Source organism: Penicillium manginii (assembly GCF_028828005.1).
Source record: "Penicillium manginii strain IBT 31320 chromosome Unknown utg000011l:1.0-1395921.0:1.0-1396616.0, whole genome shotgun sequence".
In the NCBI taxonomy this organism is placed as follows: domain Eukaryota; kingdom Fungi; phylum Ascomycota; class Eurotiomycetes; order Eurotiales; family Aspergillaceae; genus Penicillium; species Penicillium manginii.
The window spans coordinates 1321009-1338784 of NW_026643112.1; the positions used below are offsets into that span (position 1 = coordinate 1321009).

The following is a 17776-nucleotide window of genomic DNA, read 5'->3' on the forward strand; positions in this document are numbered from 1 at the left end:
TGTATACAAAGTCAGTATATGTACATCAATAAAAATACAGGTATCATGAACTGACCTATAATCTCCATACCATGAGAGGTGCCATATCTTGGTCATGTGTCGCATACCACCAGCATGATACGCTAGGAGTTAACATCAGAATGAATCCTCCCGACCCTGGATCATTCATTGCATCTATGGTAATGCTCTCCATGCTACCTCATCAGAAGGCCATCAAGAAATTATCAAATTACTCCTAGATCAGGGAGCAGATATCAATGTGCAGGGCGGCTTTTATGGCAATGCTCTCCAGGCTGCCTCATTGACAGGCCATCAGGAGATTGTCAAATTACTCCTAGAACAGGGAGCAGACATCAATACGCAGGGTGGCTTCTATGGCAATGCTCTCCAGGCCGCCTCGTCAAAAGGCCATCAGGAGACTGTCAAAATCCTTCAACAAAGGGGCACCATACATCGTCTTTAATCTTCTGCTCTCTAATAACAGAGTCTAAGTCATGAAGGATAATGTGCATTCAATCCGAGATCCTGAGTCTAGAGAGAAGGATGAACGGACGAAAAGGCTTAAGATCGGTAGAAGTAAACTCCTACACCACTACCATTGACCACATGACCTATCGTGATCTCTCATAATCAGGTCCAGTATGTAGTCCAGTGGCCCATGCCGTTACATGATCAGACTCAAATATTCAGACGCTGGCCTTTATAATGATGTCTATCTACCATCAAATTGCCCACTAGGGACTTTATCACTCTCATAACTTCATGTTAAGCTCATTAAACTCATGAAATTCTCTCAACACTACATGAGAGTCCTCCATGCATATGGAAGAAAACACCACCTACAACTTATCTATTAGTATTCATCACTTCTTACTTATGATTCTTGTATACTAGCAGAAAAGCCAAATCTATCAGTAAGTTAGTATATTAGTCCGATAAATCAGAACCGATAACCGTTTTCCTACTGCAATATCCATCTTGGGTCCATGTAGAGCTTCTTACCAGCAGTTTTGCGCTTTAACATATATTAGCCAAGGCTGGTGGGAGGAGTCTGCAGACTGCCAGGTGCAGTTTATAGAGACTGAGAGACTCAAGTTGGGCCGGGGCTACTCTGGCCAATCTTTCTTTTACCTGAAAATCTTTAGATCAGATCAAAACCTAACCACTCATAATTTATTGTAGGCTTATCTAGTAGAGTATCGACAGGTGCTGGAGCTTAAGCATTTTTATGCATTGGCCACTTCTGCAAATTTGCTGAAATAGAAAAACCTAGTTGCTTAATATTGACCTACAGGCGAATTAAGCCCTCAAATAAATGTCTACGGTTGTAACACGGCCTGGCTACAGATACTGAAGATCAGGGATCGACGAACTGAGGTACCATTAACGAAGTGATTAAGCTTAACTAGTAGGCGGAAGGAGGAAGGAAGCTATCTACATGTAGGCAGCGAGGTCACGTGGCATGCCATATGTTACAACGATGTCTATTTCTAAGCAGTTACAGAATTTGTTGGAACGAAGTATTGCGACAAAATCAATATTAATCTAACGGGGATGTGTGGAGGAAGAGGAGAGAACTTTGATGATGATGCGGGATCAAATATTTCAAATACTATGTATAAGTGGAGTAGAGATGCAACATAACAGGTCCATTCTGGCGCTTTCAGGATGTATTAATCCATAGGAGTGAGTGGAAGGGAGGCAGTAGGAAAGAAGTGAAGAAGAACGGCCACAATATTCACTACCTTTTCATCTGGTGCCTACAGGAGGTTCACTGCGTCTTTCGATATAAGGTAGCCAAACCCGGACAATGCAGTCGTGACGGCAACAATGTATCTTGTCCAACTGTCAGCTGTAGACCGGAGGAAGGCAACATGGCAGGGGTATGTGTGGTGACAAAAATCCACGGCAGGTTTAACCGAGTGGCCACGTCATCCGTGCAGGGTCTTCAGGGCGTTCAGGTGCGGGACTGAAGGGACTGAAGATTAAAGCGGCAAGGGCACTTGCCCGACGAATCAAAAAGAAATGGGTGAACACGGACATACAACAGCAGGGATTCGCATGTGGTCACCCACCATACTACTAACCTGCCGGCGTGTGGCTTAAGTACGGCTGAGCGGACGGGAAGCCCTGTTCTCCACACCCTATGGTCGTATGTAGTGGAAACTGCATTGAGTAAATCCATATAGTAACCATTGATCGGAGATAAAGATAGACAAAATTGCAAAAAGAATGCATCATCCGTGAATCGAACACGGGCCTCGTCGATGGCAACGACGAATTCTACCACTAGACCAATGATGCTAGTTGATATAACAGGCGGATAGCTATGGCTATATGAAAGGCTCTAGGTTTCCCAAGCACATAGGCGGGGAAAATAGCTTCGAGCGATAACCGTCATATCACAATTCTGCAACATGAGTGCAGCCACATTACTATACGGGTAAAAGTTTGCTCAAAATACAAGGTACTGTATACATTTACGTCTTAACTGGGTGGTATTTCAACTTCAACGTTTGGTTCCCAGGCCTTGGGGTTGAAACTACCTAGGTAAGTTTGAATTCTCCTTGAAAGCACACGACCTGCCTGCCGGCAAAATAATATAAATATATATACCTCACCAAATATATAGCAAATTTTTTTCCTGCCCAGGTGGAACATGAACATTCAACCACCTACCACCGGGTATCACTCTAGTACTCCTAATTCAATTTCCCCTCAAGGATCGATAAACACAGCAAGTATCACATCAAAATGGTCGGGTAAAGTACCCTTTACCCGAGTAGGCAAATGTAAGCCGCTGGGATTTCCCCTACGGGCCGCTCCCCGCGAGTTCCCCACCAACCGTTCAGGTTCTTTTTCCCAGAAAGATATAGCTCGGAATTAGCTTACCAGGAACACAAATTCTTAATCTGCAGACCAATCAACAGCACAGTCAAAACGGGCCCTAATTGAAATAAAATAAGAAACCACCACCAGCCAGCGCGGGGTGTACCTCGTACTAGTGCGGGGTTATGCCAGATCGAATCATCTCGACAACTCACGAACATAGGTACCTGTAGCACCAATGCAATATCCCACAAATATTTAAGAAACCCCCCCGATCCCAGTCAAACCCCTCTCTACTCCAGTTTCCTCCAAAATCCACACTCAATCCCACCCACCCAAAATGGCCCCAATCATCCCCTCCCACGAACGCCCCGAACCAGGCTCAATCAACATCCCCCTAGGAAAATTCCCCGAAACATCAAGCACAACACCACCCGACCCATCCATCATCGCATCCAAAACAATCACATCCCTCAACACCGCCCTGACCGACCCCAACAAATCCGCCCTAAAAACCCTCTTCCTAGAAAACAGCTACTGGCGCGACCACCTAGCCCTAACCTGGGATTTCCGCACCATCCACGGCGCCGAAAAGATCACCGAATACGCAACCGCGCATTCCAAGGGTCTTAGCTTTGAAATCGACAATTCCTCGCCCCTGAAGGCCCCCCCACACCGGTCCCATCGATGCCTTTGGCGAAGTCCACGGCATTGAATTCTTCGTTAAGATCGCCGCGCCGAATGGGCTTGCCCACGGCGTGATTCGACTCGCGGAGGAAAATGGCGAATGGAAGATTTTCACCGTCTTCACTTCCCTGGTGCAAGGCGGGAAGGCCGAGGTCAAGAGGGAGGAAGGCGTTCAGCATGGTGAGGTGAAGGGGAGGAAGAATTGGGCCGATCGGAGGACCGAGGAGAGCGAGTATACGGATCATTCGCCTGCTGTTCTTGTTGTTGGTAGGTCACACTTGAGTCCGGGGAAGGCAATAAGAACGAAAACAAAGACTAATACAACTTTGGAATCCAGGAGCCGGCCAAGCAGGACTAACTATATCCGCGCGTCTGAAAATGCTCAATATCGACGCACTGGTTATTGATCGCGAGGACGCTGTTGGCGATAGTTGGCGGAAACGCTATCACCAGCTTGTTTTGCATGATCCCGTTTGGTTCGATCATATGCCTTACCTGCCCTTCCCGGCGCATTGGCCGATCTTCACGCCGAAGGATAAGTTGGCCGAGTTCTTTGAGAGTTATGTTAAGTTGCTCGAGTTGAATGTTTGGACGCGCGCGGAGGTCAAGTCTGCGTCTTGGGATGCGGGGAAGAAGATCTGGACTGTTGTTGTTGAGCGGTCGAGGGGGGATGGGCTTGTTGAGAGTCGGACTTTGCACCCTGCGCATATTGTCCAGGCGACGGGACACTCTGGGGAGAAGAATTTGCCTGGTTTTAAGGGGATGGAGGGGTTCCGTGGGGATCGGATTTGCCATAGTTCGGAGTGGAGGGGGGGCTCGGGGAGATGGTGCTGGTAAGAAGGCTGTTGTTGTGGGCGCTTGTAATAGTGCGCATGATATTGTTCAGGATTACTGTGAGAAGGGGTGGGATGTTACGATTGTTCAGCGGAGTTCTACGTGTGTTGTTTCGTCGGAGTCGATTGTTAATATTGGGTTGAAGGGGCTTTATGAGGAGGGGGGACCGCCGACTGAGGATGCGGATCTTTATTTGTGGAGTATCCCGCCGCCGCTTTTTAAAGTGCAGCAGAGGAAGGTTACACAGGCGATGAATGCGAATGATGCAAAGACTATTGAGGGGCTGGAGAAGGCTGGGTTCAAGGTCGATCGGGGACCCATGGATGCCGGGTTATTGGTGAAATATCTCCAGCGTGGCGGGGGGTATTATATTGATGTTGGAGCGAGTCAGTTGATCGTTGATGGCAAGGTTAAGGTTAAGCATGGACAGGAGATCAGCGAGGTGTTGCCTAATGGGCTTCGCTTTGGGGATGGGTCGGAAGTGCAGGCAGATGAAATTGTGTTTGCCACTGGGTATCAGAATATGCGGACGCAGGCGAGGGCCATCTTTGGCGATGAAGTCGCTGATCAGGTCGGTGATGTTTGGGGTTGGGACGAAGAGGGTGAGATGCGTACTATTTGGCGCAGTACAGGCCATCCTGGATTCTGGTTTATGGGTGGTAACCTCGCCCTTTGCCGGTACTATTCCCGACTGCTGGCGTTGCAGATTCAGGCAACAATCGAGGGATTGAATTAAGTTAAAGTGGAGATGTCGGCGCTTCAGGCTAATTACGACTAGATACGAGTACGGATGAGCTAGAACTTGTTTGATTCTAGTTTGTTTCATTCTATTTATTCTTATTCTTATTCTTATTCTTATTGGTGTAATAATGTAATATCTAACCAAGCCATCCCTCTTGAGACGCAACCCATACACCCAAAGTGAGCACGTGAGTATACAGCCACGACTCCAAAACCTCATGCGGATCACGCCCACTGATGACCGTCGCGGACGGACTTGTGAGATTGAAGCATACTCGGAGTGATTCCAGGATAGAGCTCTTGCGCACAAACACCTCTAGCCCGCCAGGGGTCATTGTGGCAATGCGACTCTTGCGTCGCGCCTGGCGATCGATGAGCATGAGGACGAATTGGTCGGTATTTTGAGACAGGATTTGACTTTGGTTTTGGTTTTGGTTTTGATTCTGATCCTTGGGGAGCTCTCGCTTCTCCCATTGCAGGATAATTCGACCGATTTGTGAATCTGATTCGGCAGACTTCTCGTCTTGGAGGGTAAATCGGTAACTGGGGATATCGTGGTTTGGCCCTGCCATGCTGGCGCGGGCAGACCAGCTGCACTGAGCATCGCGGAAGTAGATCGAAGAAGGGGCCTCGGAATCTGTTGATTGGCACATGGCCGCGGTGATATCTCGCGTGGGGGTGTGCTCTGGGGTGTCGGATTTGGTGGACTGTTTGCGGAGGTGGGAGTTGATGATGAAGGGTTCGTCGAGGGTTGCATAGACATCACCGGTGCGCAATTTTGGCCGGTGGACAAAGTCACGGGTTAATTTCGACTTGAGAAATGGAGGTTGCCAGACTCCGAGAACTGGCTGTGGGCGGTGATTTGGGGCGAGTTGTTGGATTTGGAGGAGTAGTTTGGGGGCCAGTCGTAATGAAGATTTAGGGGGAGGGCGAGCAGTTTGGAAACTGGCCTGAATCTTGCCACCAAAGCCAGTTTGAGGTGACGAGGGGCTATATTCATGGTCAGCTTTAGTGCCCAGGTGTTTATTTATTTTTAATAGAGTGGTAAAGATGCCATACCGGTCGTCACTGTTGGTGTCGCTGTCATAGAAGACCGAGGCGGTACTCATATTGGGCTGTTGTAGGAAGACCATGGCGATGGCGATGGTTGCGAAAGATATTCATGGCATGGAAAATCGAGTAAAATCCGGAGGATGAAAGAGTTATAAGGCTGTCCAAGTACCATGTGGTCCAGCTGGTCTCAGCAAAGTGATTACTCCATACGGCCGTACTCGTATTGGTTTTTTCAGCACGAACCATCGAAAGTGGGGAAAGCCTGCCTGACATGATTTAGTCACTTTTCTTGTTATGTTATTCTGTTCCAGGTTTAATTCTGAAGTGACAACCATCATTATGACTGGTTATTATTCGCCTGCCTGATCTTGTCCATCCACACCGATTGGTCTTGTTGAGGGGGAATGTAATGGCACTGGGATGGCACCGGGATACGGACACGGAGAGCAGGATTCTTTCAGTCCGTAGCCCACTAAGTCCACACTCCATATTGGGGATCCTTTGCGACTAGCACCGTTTTTGATACACCCTGGTACACTTGGATACCCTTGGATACCCTTGCATACAGGTGTTGCCCTGGCAGACGTCACCGACTCTTCACACGCCTCCCACCCTCCCACCTCGCACCCCTCGCACCACCCTGTTACAAGTGTGAACGTGTGAACAGGTGACTGCGCCTTGTAAGGCAGAGAAGCAGTGCGATTGGCCGAACCGGCTGACTCGTGCTGATCTACCGAGGCAAACATGGCGCAGCTGCAGCCCCCGATCAAAGCCTCAAAATCCAGGCGGGGGGGGCCAAAAGGCCAACGGGCCAAGGCTGGGGTCCACTAAAGAACCAAAACAGAAGATGGACACGAACACGACCATAACCATAACGAGAAGACCGCAAATTTTAACCATGCCAAGCACATTTGCCCCAGTTGGCTGCGTTCCAGTCGGCCTCGGGCACGCTGGACTTGCCGACTCCGCGTATCCGTATCACGGTACTCCTCCGTATAGGATCCGCACTTCCTATCGCGGGCTATCGAAGCTGTCGAGACTTTCTCCGAATCCCGACCCGTCTCTCCTCTCCATTCTGCTCGTTTCAGCCTTACCATCCGTGGGATTCCATCCATGGATCGGCGATACTCGCCCCTGTCAGCCCCAACGCGCGGATCGCAATCAGCAACCACCAACCACGTCGACAAACTCAGACCGCCGCCCAGCCCAGCCTCGCCAACACTCGCACTCAGTACCTCACAAGCCGTCGGTCCGAATGGCTCAATTCACTATTCTGAAATAACGCCGCGAATGACTGGGTTGACTCGACCCGTATCCCTATGCGCATCCACCGGTCGCACGATACAGATTCCTTGATGAGCCCTGCATCACCACCACCACCGTCAACGAACAACGACCAGAGCTCGTGAATGAGGAGTCACTCTATCTACCGGCGTTTCTGCAGGCATGGTCGGTATGAGGCGCATAGGATGGAGTCTCGAGACCAGCTCATCGGCAAGTCCGTCGCTGACTGACCTGACCTGACCTGACCTGGCATAATCTGACGAGATATCGAAGTGAGATATCAGCTTTGTGTGGGAGTCTGTCTGTCTGGTGCCGAGGAGCAGGAGCTGAGATACAATACTGAGGGATGTGCTGGCAGGTAAGTTGCCAGTCTGACCTAGCTGGAGCGTGTTGAGGTGGTTCAAGCTTTCAAATCACGTACATGCGATCGTAATATGGTGCGTAGTGGAGGGTAGCTGGAGGTGTTGGGCGATTCAAGTCAAATGTTAGGCTGAAAGCAAGATGTAACTTGTGCTGAGTAGAGGCCATCATGCCATTGGATTGTAGTTGGGAGAAGTATCTGTGGGAATGACCTAGTGACACCCCATAACGTGAGGTCGCTCGGTGTTCTGGACTCTGGGATAGATATTCGAGATAAGCTGCTCTTGAAGTCAATGGTTGTGAAGCTGGAGGTCAGTGGGTTGGTCCAGTTCCAAGGGTAGACAATCTCTGGAACGATTAGTTCATGGGAACATGGGATATCCGAACCGGATCAAAACAATGGAAATGAAGAGTATATCATCATAGAAATTCATTTAGTATCGACGTTTCAGAATTCATACAGATTCAAGTAAATGCGCCCGATCGGATCGATCAGTCTAGTCCAGCCAGATCCGATCCGATCCGATCCAATCAAATCCTCCTCCATTGCGAATGGAATTACCATAATTGTGCCCGGGAATAACAGCAAAAAAAAAAACGCTCGGTCGGAATTGCAAGAAGAAAGAGAAAAAGAGAGGTGGGTAGATGGTGGGGATGTTCGTTCGATCAGAGTGGGGTGGTAGCGTGGGATGGCGGATTGGGATTGGGATAGTCTTGTGGATGCGGTGGATAATAGCCCGATGCTGAGGGTGTATCTATACATCACATTCGACGTGTCAGTACCGAGTACTCATTGCATTGGATGAATTGCATTGGATAAAGGAAAGAAACGAACAGCATGATTCAAGATCCTTGACGGCGCTGATAGACTCTGCGCGCAAATGGCCGTAATTGCGCATCCGCACGTTCCGCATGTATTGGCCCTGCTCGTAGGAGGTGTTGTAGCGGCCCTCGTCTTCGTTGGGATTGTAGTGTTTGAAGAGGGCGGCGCCTAAGGCTGTCACGGCGAGACAGGCGCATAGGACGATCACGATGATTGCGGCTTGAGTGAGAGCCATGGTGGGTGGAGTGGTGGAGGAGTAGTAGATGGTAAGGTGGAGGAGTGAAGCGAGTGGAGTGGTGGGGATGGCAGTCAGTGCATGTCGAGAGGAGAGACACTGCTCGAGGCGAGTGTGAATGGAAGGGGAATGGAGGTGAAAGAAGAGAAAGAAGAGAAAGAAGACGAGTTGGAAAGACTGAAAAGGAAGCAGTTGAAGAGAAGAATTGAGAGTGCAGCCGCGGACCCGCGGGTTACGTCGCCCCGGGCAGATTCAATGGGCATCCCGGCCGATCGTTGGATAACTTGAACTTGCGTGGGATTAGGTTTGTATACATCGAATGGCGGTGGCTGTAGGATGTCTTATCAATGCATGTAAGTAATAGTTATGCCATGAATATTTACCCGAATTGAGATAGATATACTGTGATAGAGTATGGTTGGTGTATATAACTAGTGTACTCGTCTACTCTGTACACCTCATTCTCTGCAGTTGTACAAATTGAGACCCAAAGTAACAGCAGAAAAAGTTGATCAACAAAAATAGATATGGGACCCACCACTGCCGTTCGTCCAGTAAACTTGGCCGATGGTACAGCTCTGATTGGTTGAATATCACCGGTTATGCATTCACAATTGCGCTGCCTACTGTGGGCCGGTTTCACAATCCTCTTCTCCATACCATATGGTACTTAGTAACGTGCCTCTAAAGAGCAGAATAGACAAAAGCGAAGATACGAATGTCTAGATCAATTCAAAACACTTTGAATCCTTTACATCTTTGTGAAATTCTCTGTTGAAACATACTGGCAGAGAACTATGCAGCCCCACCAACCCACCCACTCGCACCGTTGGTTCCAGAGAGTCGCGCACCCAATTTTAGGATCAACCATGTGAAAAAGAGATAACTACGGTGATGGATAGCTGCAATTACCCTAGATTGTTAAGATCAAGCAGTTTGGTTATGTGGAAATAATGTTATTTTCACTGAGGGGTTGGAAGAGCCGTTTAGTACCGGGAACACTAAGAATTTGAAACGCTGCCATATTGCCAGAAGACTGGGTCGATCACAGCTATGGACAGAGAAGTAGATTTCAGATTACCATGTGTCACTCTTCAGGCGTTCATTTGCCTAGAGATTGCCTTCTGGTATGCAGCCGAATGGGCTCTCTTGCAAGGTCCCATATGCCTTCCCTTCCGGTGGCATTCTGTAACGCCACAGCGCAGGTGACAGCGACAGAGAGTCGCTGTAGGGTCATTATTATGACGATCCTTTCTTCGAGCCGGAATGACATACTTGGGGTCTGTTTTTTGAGAAGGTGATGTTGCCATTGAGGCCGGAGCGTAACCAGATTGAGGAATATCTTGTTCTGCCCCGCTTCCGCCACCAACAGCGGGCGTTGATGCTGGTGCAAATTGCTGAGCGGATGACTTTGCAGGGTGATAAAAGTTGGTAGAAGTACCATAGTCGGCAACCGGAATAGCCTCGTCTTCCAGATACAGCTTGGAAATGCCGTCAGAGTCCACATCTTCTTCATCAGCAGCGTCGCAGACAGCCAGTAACGAGCAATGCTTCCCAGCGATTTGGAATCTAACGCCGAGTCTCTCACACTCTTTCTGGACAAGCTCGTCAGCCATACTCTCATGCTTGACTGTGATCAAATTGCCGTCTGGATCCTTTGCCGAGTAAATATATCCGCCACCTTCTTCGAGCTCGCAGATTGCCTTTTTTGCGGCGAGCTGGTGGATGGTTTCACCCTCTCCAACGTCCTGAACGGGTATCTCAAGCTCGAGAGGACCACAGGTGCTATTGGCGCGAAGAGTGATCTTTTTGGGGATCGAGGCAATTTCCTCGGAGAACAAAACGTAGAACGTTGATCGAATGTACGGGAAAAGAGGCGGGATATTGGTAGGCACCCGCAATGTGTTCGCAACTACAAGTTCTGGAAGCGTATGTTGGACTGACGGGATCGATTCGGGTGCTTCAATCCATGCAAAATCTTCACTCATGCTACTAACCTCCACATCTATTTTCTCCGAGTCGATATGCAAGGTGGTCTTGGATAGATGTCCCATTAAAATGCCGGACATCATACGAATGATCTTTTGGTCGCATCTTTCTGGATCGAGCAGAGTCTGAGCAAAACCACCACCGGCACGAGAGATCTCTGAAGTGAGCGCTTGAGATACGCGATTGCCGATAGCAAGGGTGAAGAATCTCGTAGATTGTGTCTTCCTTGTTTCATTGACCCATTCGATACAGCCTCCCGGATCCTGGATCTGAGAACCAGTGAGAAGCAGGATGTCGCAAGGAGTATTCTTGTAAGATATCCCAACTGCTATTTTGAGGGCCTGCAGGATGTCCGTGCCGCCATAATCAGCCTCAATATCCCTCGTGAGCCGAAGAGCTTGATCGAGAGTAGTCCAACTGTAGAGTTTGCTCCGTTGCCACAGCGAGTTGAAGCGTGTCCCAAAGGACAGAATGTTAAAGTTGGCTCCCGGTGGAAGTAGCTTGAGGCATGCTTCCAATGCCCATCGAAGGGCGGGAATTTCGTTCATCATGCTCTCACTGCGGTCGATTACGAAGATGATTTCCGCAGGGCGATATCCGACGTGGAACTTGGGCACGAGTGAGACCATCAATGCCCGCTGGTTCGGCAGAGTGGAGTGTCTTTCCAGAAAAGCGCATGGTAGATCCTGCTTTGTAGCATTGATGTGCAAGTCGAAGTTGGTTGCGATGGTGTCGTTTTCGTGATACTTGACCGTTGCGTAGTAGGTCTCGTGTGTGGACCTGGGCATGAGAGAGGTTCTTCCTAGCTGTACATCAATCGAGTGTCCGGGTGAGTGGACCGAAGTGATAGTTGAGCTGTTCTCCATAATGATGTCCGCCACGATCGAGGTCACGAAGATGCCCATGGATTCTCTGTGTGGGTGACAGCTCCGTTCCGGGACATAACGACCCGTAGTGACCATGGGGAGCCTGTATTGAAGTCCATTGACCAGGACATCCTGCTTCAACTCTGCGACGAGAGTGATTTCGATTCGAACACTCCCACCAGGGGGGGAGGTTTCCGACACGAACCTGGAGGATATCACCAGTTCGGCGGAACTGGTACACTGTGCTCGATATCTGCCCTGTGGCTTTGGCTTTCTTGTACTGCTCGCAAGCCTTTGAGAGTGGCATGGCGACGCCTCTCACTCTTTTGGTATCAACCTGGCAGACGAAGCCTGTGATAGTCGAGCCTTCGTCGACTGGAAAGGTGTAAAACACTTCTGGGATAGCCTTTGTTGTGGAAGGGTTCTTGTAGGTCTTATTGATTGTTGTGCGTGAGGAGGCTGAAATAATAGCCACATGGATGTTTAGGACCACTTGGGGCAGGCCTGTTGCGAATGCGCCGTTCTTTAGAAAGAAACAGCCTTCCATGGTGAAGATGTTGATACCTAGGTAGAATGGTTGTGGTGGAAGAATGAAAGAAATTGAAGCGGGAAGAGAGTTGAAAGAGGAAAGAACGGAAGATTGGGATAGGTAAAAGGGTATGCTTCCAGCTAATCTGGATTGAAAGTTCTTCTGTGAATGAGTAGTGAGTTTAAGCTCTTGATTGAAATGTTAAGAAGAAAAGATACTGAATGAAAACACCCTTTCTTCAAGTTTTTAAATCAAGGGTACGTACACGTCATAACTTGAACTAGCACTGGTCATCACCAACGCAGTATCCAACTTGAACCCGACGCTTCATTTGGGAATAGTATAAGAATCCAGGCCATTTTCTCTGATGACTCACCGAATGTTCGCCGAGTTGGAACAGTTTCCATCTACTGGGCATAGGACATCGTCTATACCCATGGCTTTTGCATTTGAGAACCATGGTTGAAACGTATAAACTGCAAGAGTCATATTATAATTATAAAACCCAAGAAAAGAGGACTGAATCAAACCGACGACGTAGGTATGAGATATCTCAAACCCCCCCTATTTAACTGCTTGAAATTTGATAGATCCCGTGTCCCATAAATGCCAAGATGAAAAGGCTATAGCAATAGTACTCAACATTGAAGATGCGATCAATCAAGCACCACTAGCACCACTAGTACCAACCTCGCAGGCTGAGTTCGGACAAAGAAAGAAAAAGAATTCTCTCGATGAAAAATACCCGGGCCATCTGGACATTCAATACCTACTAACTAATACGAGTAGTAGTGATAAATTTACCCCACAGTACGTCAGGAATTTTAAGTTAAAACTTGAATACGCTAATTCTGGGTTCGCTCATTCTCTAATCTGATACCTAGGTGCTTATATACTACGATAGTCTTGTAATAAAACTCCAAACAGGACGGACAACATCTTTGAGTCTGAATCATGCCCAGGTGATTCTTGCAAAGAAAGAATAGTGGAGGCCGTCTCTGAGTCGCTTCCCGGGGTCTCCTTTTGGCCTTTTTGTATTCCTCACAGGCCTTTGTAGGTACGTGGCAAAGCGACGCCTGTCACTCCTTTGGCTCCAAGTACTAGAATCAAGCGGTTTGTATAGGTAGAAAGAGCCTTAGTTTCACCTTGTAGTACAGGGAACACTACTAGTAAGGGTTTATGAGGCTGCCACACTGGCAGAACGCTGATTCGATCGCGGCTATGGACATGGAATAAGAACAGAAGCTGCTATGTATCACTCGTCAATGCAAAAATCGAACTTTAAACTTCAAATTCCCCCATTTTCATCAGAAGCACAAGATAAAGGAACCCCTGAACTTAGCCAAACGGGTGGATTTCTAGTTTGCAGTCGAATGGAATTTCTTGCATGGACTCGTGTGATTTTTTTCTGATGGTATTATTTAATGCCACAACCCGGGTTGCAGTGGTAGAGAGGCGATATAGGGTCAATATTTTGACGATATTTTTGACGAGTTGGAATAACATACATGTAGACAGTATCTTGAGAAGGTGACTTTGAAGTCGAGGCCGGAAAATAGCCAGATTGACCTTTTTTGACTCACTGAATGTTCGCCGAGCTTGAAAAGACGGGTGATTTCAATTGGCTAGAGGCGTTGGAAAGAGGCTAGGATAGGCAATACTAGGCGATAGTGGACTGGTATTGATGGCCAGATAGATGTCATTGTTCACCAGTGCAATGGAAGCCTGGTAATTGGAAATAAGTACAATTTACTCGCGATAGTAAGACCGGGGGGAGGCAAAAAGAGCTAAAAGACAGGATGGACGATGGGGATCAAGATACGAAGCGTTCTGAAGAAGCAAGCAACATAGAGTGCAAGTGGTATTCGGGAAAATCAATGGACGTGATTAAGCATTAAAAGAAGAGCAGGAACGGTACAGAAGAAAGTAGATACAGGCGAAGGGGCCAGGAAATAAGGCCATAAATGTAAACACCGAGTAGGCTTGCAAGATAAGCCTGCAGCCTGCGTACTAGACTCAATCAGGTAACGCATCAACGACGACAACAGCTTGCATGTCGAGCGTCACAAACAAGTAGATGCTATGAATAGCTATGGAGGCTATTGATCGCTAACTAGAGGGTGTTGCTGTGGCTGTCAATGATGTAAATCCTGACCAGGTAAGGGACTTCGTTCACGACACGGACAGGAGGGAATTGGAGACAAGGGTTGTTACAAGATGGACACGCTTCCTCGAGATTGCGATACCAGGAATCAAGAGAAGCAAGGCACTTAGCATCTTTGCTGTCCAGTCTCGTAAAAGTCAATGTCTCAGAGTTCAGGATCGTGGAGTAGGCTGAATGTGCCACCGGCACTGATCGCCGAGGCTGTCAACATGGCAGCTTGCACAGTTATGGAACTCAGGATGACCATAGATCACCACCACACATCGGTCAAACGTACCCTTTCCTTTAGAGCAACTGACGCATGGGAACCCCGCGAGTGACCCGGATATCTGCATTCTGGCAGCCTCGATGTTGACACGCGACGAGCAGATATGGCCCAGGCGGGAAATATCACCTCGATCAATCCCAGGATTCCAGATCGGCTCCCGAACGATGGGCATTGTATTGAGGAAAGCGAGAAAGTTGCTCGAGGGCGTACCATCGCGGGGCCTGGGCCAGTTCTTGGCAGCAATGACGGCGATATGGTGAGCCAACCCTCCCAAGTAGGGTGGAACATCAGCGCCGACGCCTGGGGGCGCGCGCGTGGGCAAGGGGCGCGCGAAGCTGAAGGCTTCCATGTTGTCTGGAACTCGTATTAGAGGTCAGCATAGAAGACAGGAAAGTGGCTCAAATTGGTTGGATATCTTACTCAGCCATCCTTTTCAAGCTTCGAGGAAAAATCCAAAGGCTCAAGAGAGCCCCGACGCCTGGACAGATAGGCTCAACAGAAGGCTCTTGGAATGAGAAGCGTTGAATGTTGGAAAACACGCATGGGGGCGTAAGTAAAGCTTTCAATTGGATGAAAATAGGCGGAAAGTGAGACAGTTGATGGAAGAAAGTGGAGGAGAGGAGGAGGCCTCGGGTAGCGCAAAGAACGTGGTGACTTGGATAAGCCCTGGAGTGAATAGAAGACCGGCAAGCACGGCATTTTCGGGGTACCACCAGAGGCAGCGTCATCCTTAATGGAATCCAAATGATAACATCCAGTGATCTCGGGATGGATTTCCACTATGTTCAGCATGGCGCTGGCCTATTCTGGCCCGTGGATTTGTATCACAGGGATGAGCCACAACTCTGGGCCCAATCTTTTCAATCCTCGGTGACTGGTCTTTCCCTGTCCAGATGGCGAGTATTCTTTGAATAGGTGCTTTCTGATATAAGGCCTTGCAAAGCGGCCATAATGGGGCAGCACTTGGAGCGATCAGGATCGTTTAGAAAACCAATAACGGTCTTTCTACGAACCTATATTGTTTTTAGTATTGAGTTTGTGCTACCAAGGTTCATGACGGTTCTCTACTAGTAAGAAGCAAAGTGCCCAGGTGTACTTACTAGGTAGCTCCTTGGCGCTCGGAGAATATAACCCATACAGCAGTCATCCACCTAGGCATTAGGCCAATTCCCAGTGACATTTTGTTGCAGTACCTAGGTATCCATGGATATCATGCGATCCTGGCCTCAGACCTGAGGGGATATTTTTGGTCTAGAGAGTGAGAGAGGAGGGCTTTTGCAACTACGGACCTTTGCCTTGGTTTTTGTTCAGTGGTACACTGCCTTTTGGCATTCAATTGTTCTCGCCTTTGCTTTATGCCCTGTCTCTCATCCCTACGTTGCTATCGCTACTAGATGGTAGTTCTTATATCATTGTCTTCAATTCGTCTGCCTATGTGGAATTGACATAGCACACTTCCTGTTTCACTACGAGATATTAAGTTGGAAATGGCCTGCTGTGCTACTTGTCAGCTTTCAGGTGTCTTGTCGCATTCCTGTGAGCTGGGTTTCCGGTGTGTATTTATCAGATCAAGCTCTACATGGGTTGAAACGATTGTTCTGTCCCTACGAGCTTCTCGGGTTTCTCTGTGCTGATTCGGATATCTGAGGCTCCAGTGTCGCCTGCTTTCGTTAAATAGAAGCCAAGTATTGATACTTGAAAGTGCAATTTTAACTTTCATGGCCACGTGAATAGAGTGAGAAATATAGGTCATTCGAGAGAGCATGCGCCAAAGCGACAAGATAAACCCCCGAGCAGTAGCTACAAGGAACTAGTACAGGGATTGGAAAGCATGATTATAAAGATAGAAAAGTCAACAAACGCACAAAAATAGTATAGTGGAAGGTTCAAGATGATCACAACAGCATAGCCGGGTTGAGTGGGTCAGTCTCTTCACTTGACGGCGGCGAAAGATTTGCAGTCTCCAGGACAATGTTCACAATTTTAGGAACGATATCGCTGTAATCAGAGGAGTTGCAGCTTTTATGGAGCTTGACGACTCGATTCATGAGATACATTTCGATGTGCGCCCTGAACCCAGTCTCTGAATTGGCTGGCTGAGGATCCGCACGGGATAAAGCTTCATTGGACTTTGGAATTTGCTAAGTCCGATCCCTCTCTATCCAGCCCCGGAGAATGGTCTCGAGATCGTTTAATCTTGCTTCAATGTCAATTCTGTAGAAGTTAATAGGAGACCCACAAAAGTGGCTAAAACTTGAAGCTAACGCAGTAACTTGTAACTACTGGATGATGATCTAGGTAGCTTAGCTGACCTCGAGACTTGGAGCCCTCCGAAGAGCTTTCCCTCGATTATAGGATTGGCGATTCCAAGGGTACATTTCTCTTCTGTGGTGTTGACCTTGACCATTGCTCTTGTCATCACCTCGTCGAAACGCTGTCGTTTCCGAGAGTCTGCTGCAAAGCGTAATACTGTGCCAGGAGAGAAGAAACACGAGTAGCTATCGAGGTGGCTTCCGGACCAGGATTTGACTGGCAAAGGAGCTGAGCTGGCGGAATAAGCTGATCGGGGCGCCACTGGCAGCCTGAGCAATACCCCATGTTGCTCACACGGCACCTGCAGTTTGTGCGGGTTAAAAACTTCTGGAAACGCCCGAACCAATCACACACTGAGCAAAAGTTCCAAAACCGTCACCCCAACTTCTGCATGGGATGGTCACGAGTGCTCCAGATGTGTGCATGCAATTACCCTCCATATTGAAGAAAGATGAACCGATTCGCCCGCCTGGACACTGGCACGTATCGAACCACCGAGTGGGCTGTTAGGGGGACGACCACGGCAGTCCATAACACTTTAAGTTCCGAGTCCGGAGCTATAATAACGGTCTCCGCTTTAAGCGGGCCCTTCCAAGGTTTCGAGTACCTACTAGTTATTCTTTTCCAGTACTATTCCAGCCTGGTATCATATTTCTTCGATATTGTTGTATTTTTATATTTTCTTTCTTTAAATGGATTGGCACTATGTCTCTCGGAACTCAGCCATATACTTCGCAATCAAACCCCCGATGGTGTAGTTGGATATCACGTTCGGCTGTAATATTTCATGTAACCGAAAGG

The 17776-nt window shown here is 48.3% G+C and overlaps 7 protein-coding genes across 7 annotated transcripts; 3 read left to right on the plus strand and 4 right to left on the minus strand.

The window, feature by feature from the left end:
- Positions 1 to 71: 71 nt before the first annotated feature.
- Positions 72 to 463, plus strand: N7533_013766 (ankyrin repeat domain-containing protein; the record flags this gene model as incomplete). The annotated part of the gene is given in 2 exon segments (XM_057110416.1): positions 72 to 128; positions 140 to 463. The coding sequence occupies 2 exon segments, from the start codon at positions 72 to 74 to the stop codon at positions 461 to 463; spliced, it is 381 nt and encodes a 126-aa protein (XP_056953118.1).
- Positions 464 to 3169: 2706 nt separating this feature from the next.
- N7533_013767 (uncharacterized protein) lies at positions 3170 to 5086 on the plus strand (the record flags this gene model as incomplete). Its single annotated transcript, XM_057110417.1, has 4 exons — positions 3170 to 3455; positions 3532 to 3783; positions 3854 to 4291; positions 4314 to 5086. 4 exons carry the CDS (start codon positions 3170 to 3172, stop codon positions 5084 to 5086), a joined length of 1749 nt encoding a protein of 582 aa, XP_056953119.1.
- Positions 5087 to 5228: 142 nt separating this feature from the next.
- Positions 5229 to 6224, minus strand: N7533_013768 (uncharacterized protein; the record flags this gene model as incomplete). Its single annotated transcript, XM_057110418.1, has 2 exons — positions 5229 to 6081; positions 6151 to 6224. 2 exons carry the CDS (start codon positions 6222 to 6224, stop codon positions 5229 to 5231), a joined length of 927 nt encoding a protein of 308 aa, XP_056953120.1.
- An 818-nt stretch (positions 6225 to 7042) lies between these two features.
- On the plus strand, positions 7043 to 7426 carry N7533_013769 (uncharacterized protein; the record flags this gene model as incomplete). Its single annotated transcript, XM_057110419.1, has 1 exon — positions 7043 to 7426. The coding sequence occupies one exon, from the start codon at positions 7043 to 7045 to the stop codon at positions 7424 to 7426; it is 384 nt and encodes a 127-aa protein (XP_056953121.1).
- A 1028-nt stretch (positions 7427 to 8454) lies between these two features.
- On the minus strand, positions 8455 to 8846 carry N7533_013770 (uncharacterized protein; the record flags this gene model as incomplete). Its single annotated transcript, XM_057110420.1, has 2 exons — positions 8455 to 8543; positions 8624 to 8846. The coding sequence occupies 2 exons, from the start codon at positions 8844 to 8846 to the stop codon at positions 8455 to 8457; spliced, it is 312 nt and encodes a 103-aa protein (XP_056953122.1).
- A 1110-nt stretch (positions 8847 to 9956) lies between these two features.
- Positions 9957 to 12248, minus strand: N7533_013771 (VIT and vWA domain-containing protein; the record flags this gene model as incomplete). The annotated part of the gene is made up of 3 exons (XM_057110421.1): positions 9957 to 10071; positions 10122 to 11804; positions 11881 to 12248. 3 exons carry the CDS (start codon positions 12246 to 12248, stop codon positions 9957 to 9959), a joined length of 2166 nt encoding a protein of 721 aa, XP_056953123.1.
- A 2298-nt stretch (positions 12249 to 14546) lies between these two features.
- On the minus strand, positions 14547 to 15011 carry N7533_013772 (DUF3716 domain-containing protein; the record flags this gene model as incomplete). The annotated part of the gene is made up of 1 exon (XM_057110422.1): positions 14547 to 15011. The coding sequence occupies one exon, from the start codon at positions 15009 to 15011 to the stop codon at positions 14547 to 14549; it is 465 nt and encodes a 154-aa protein (XP_056953124.1).
- Positions 15012 to 17776: the final 2765 nt, after the last annotated feature.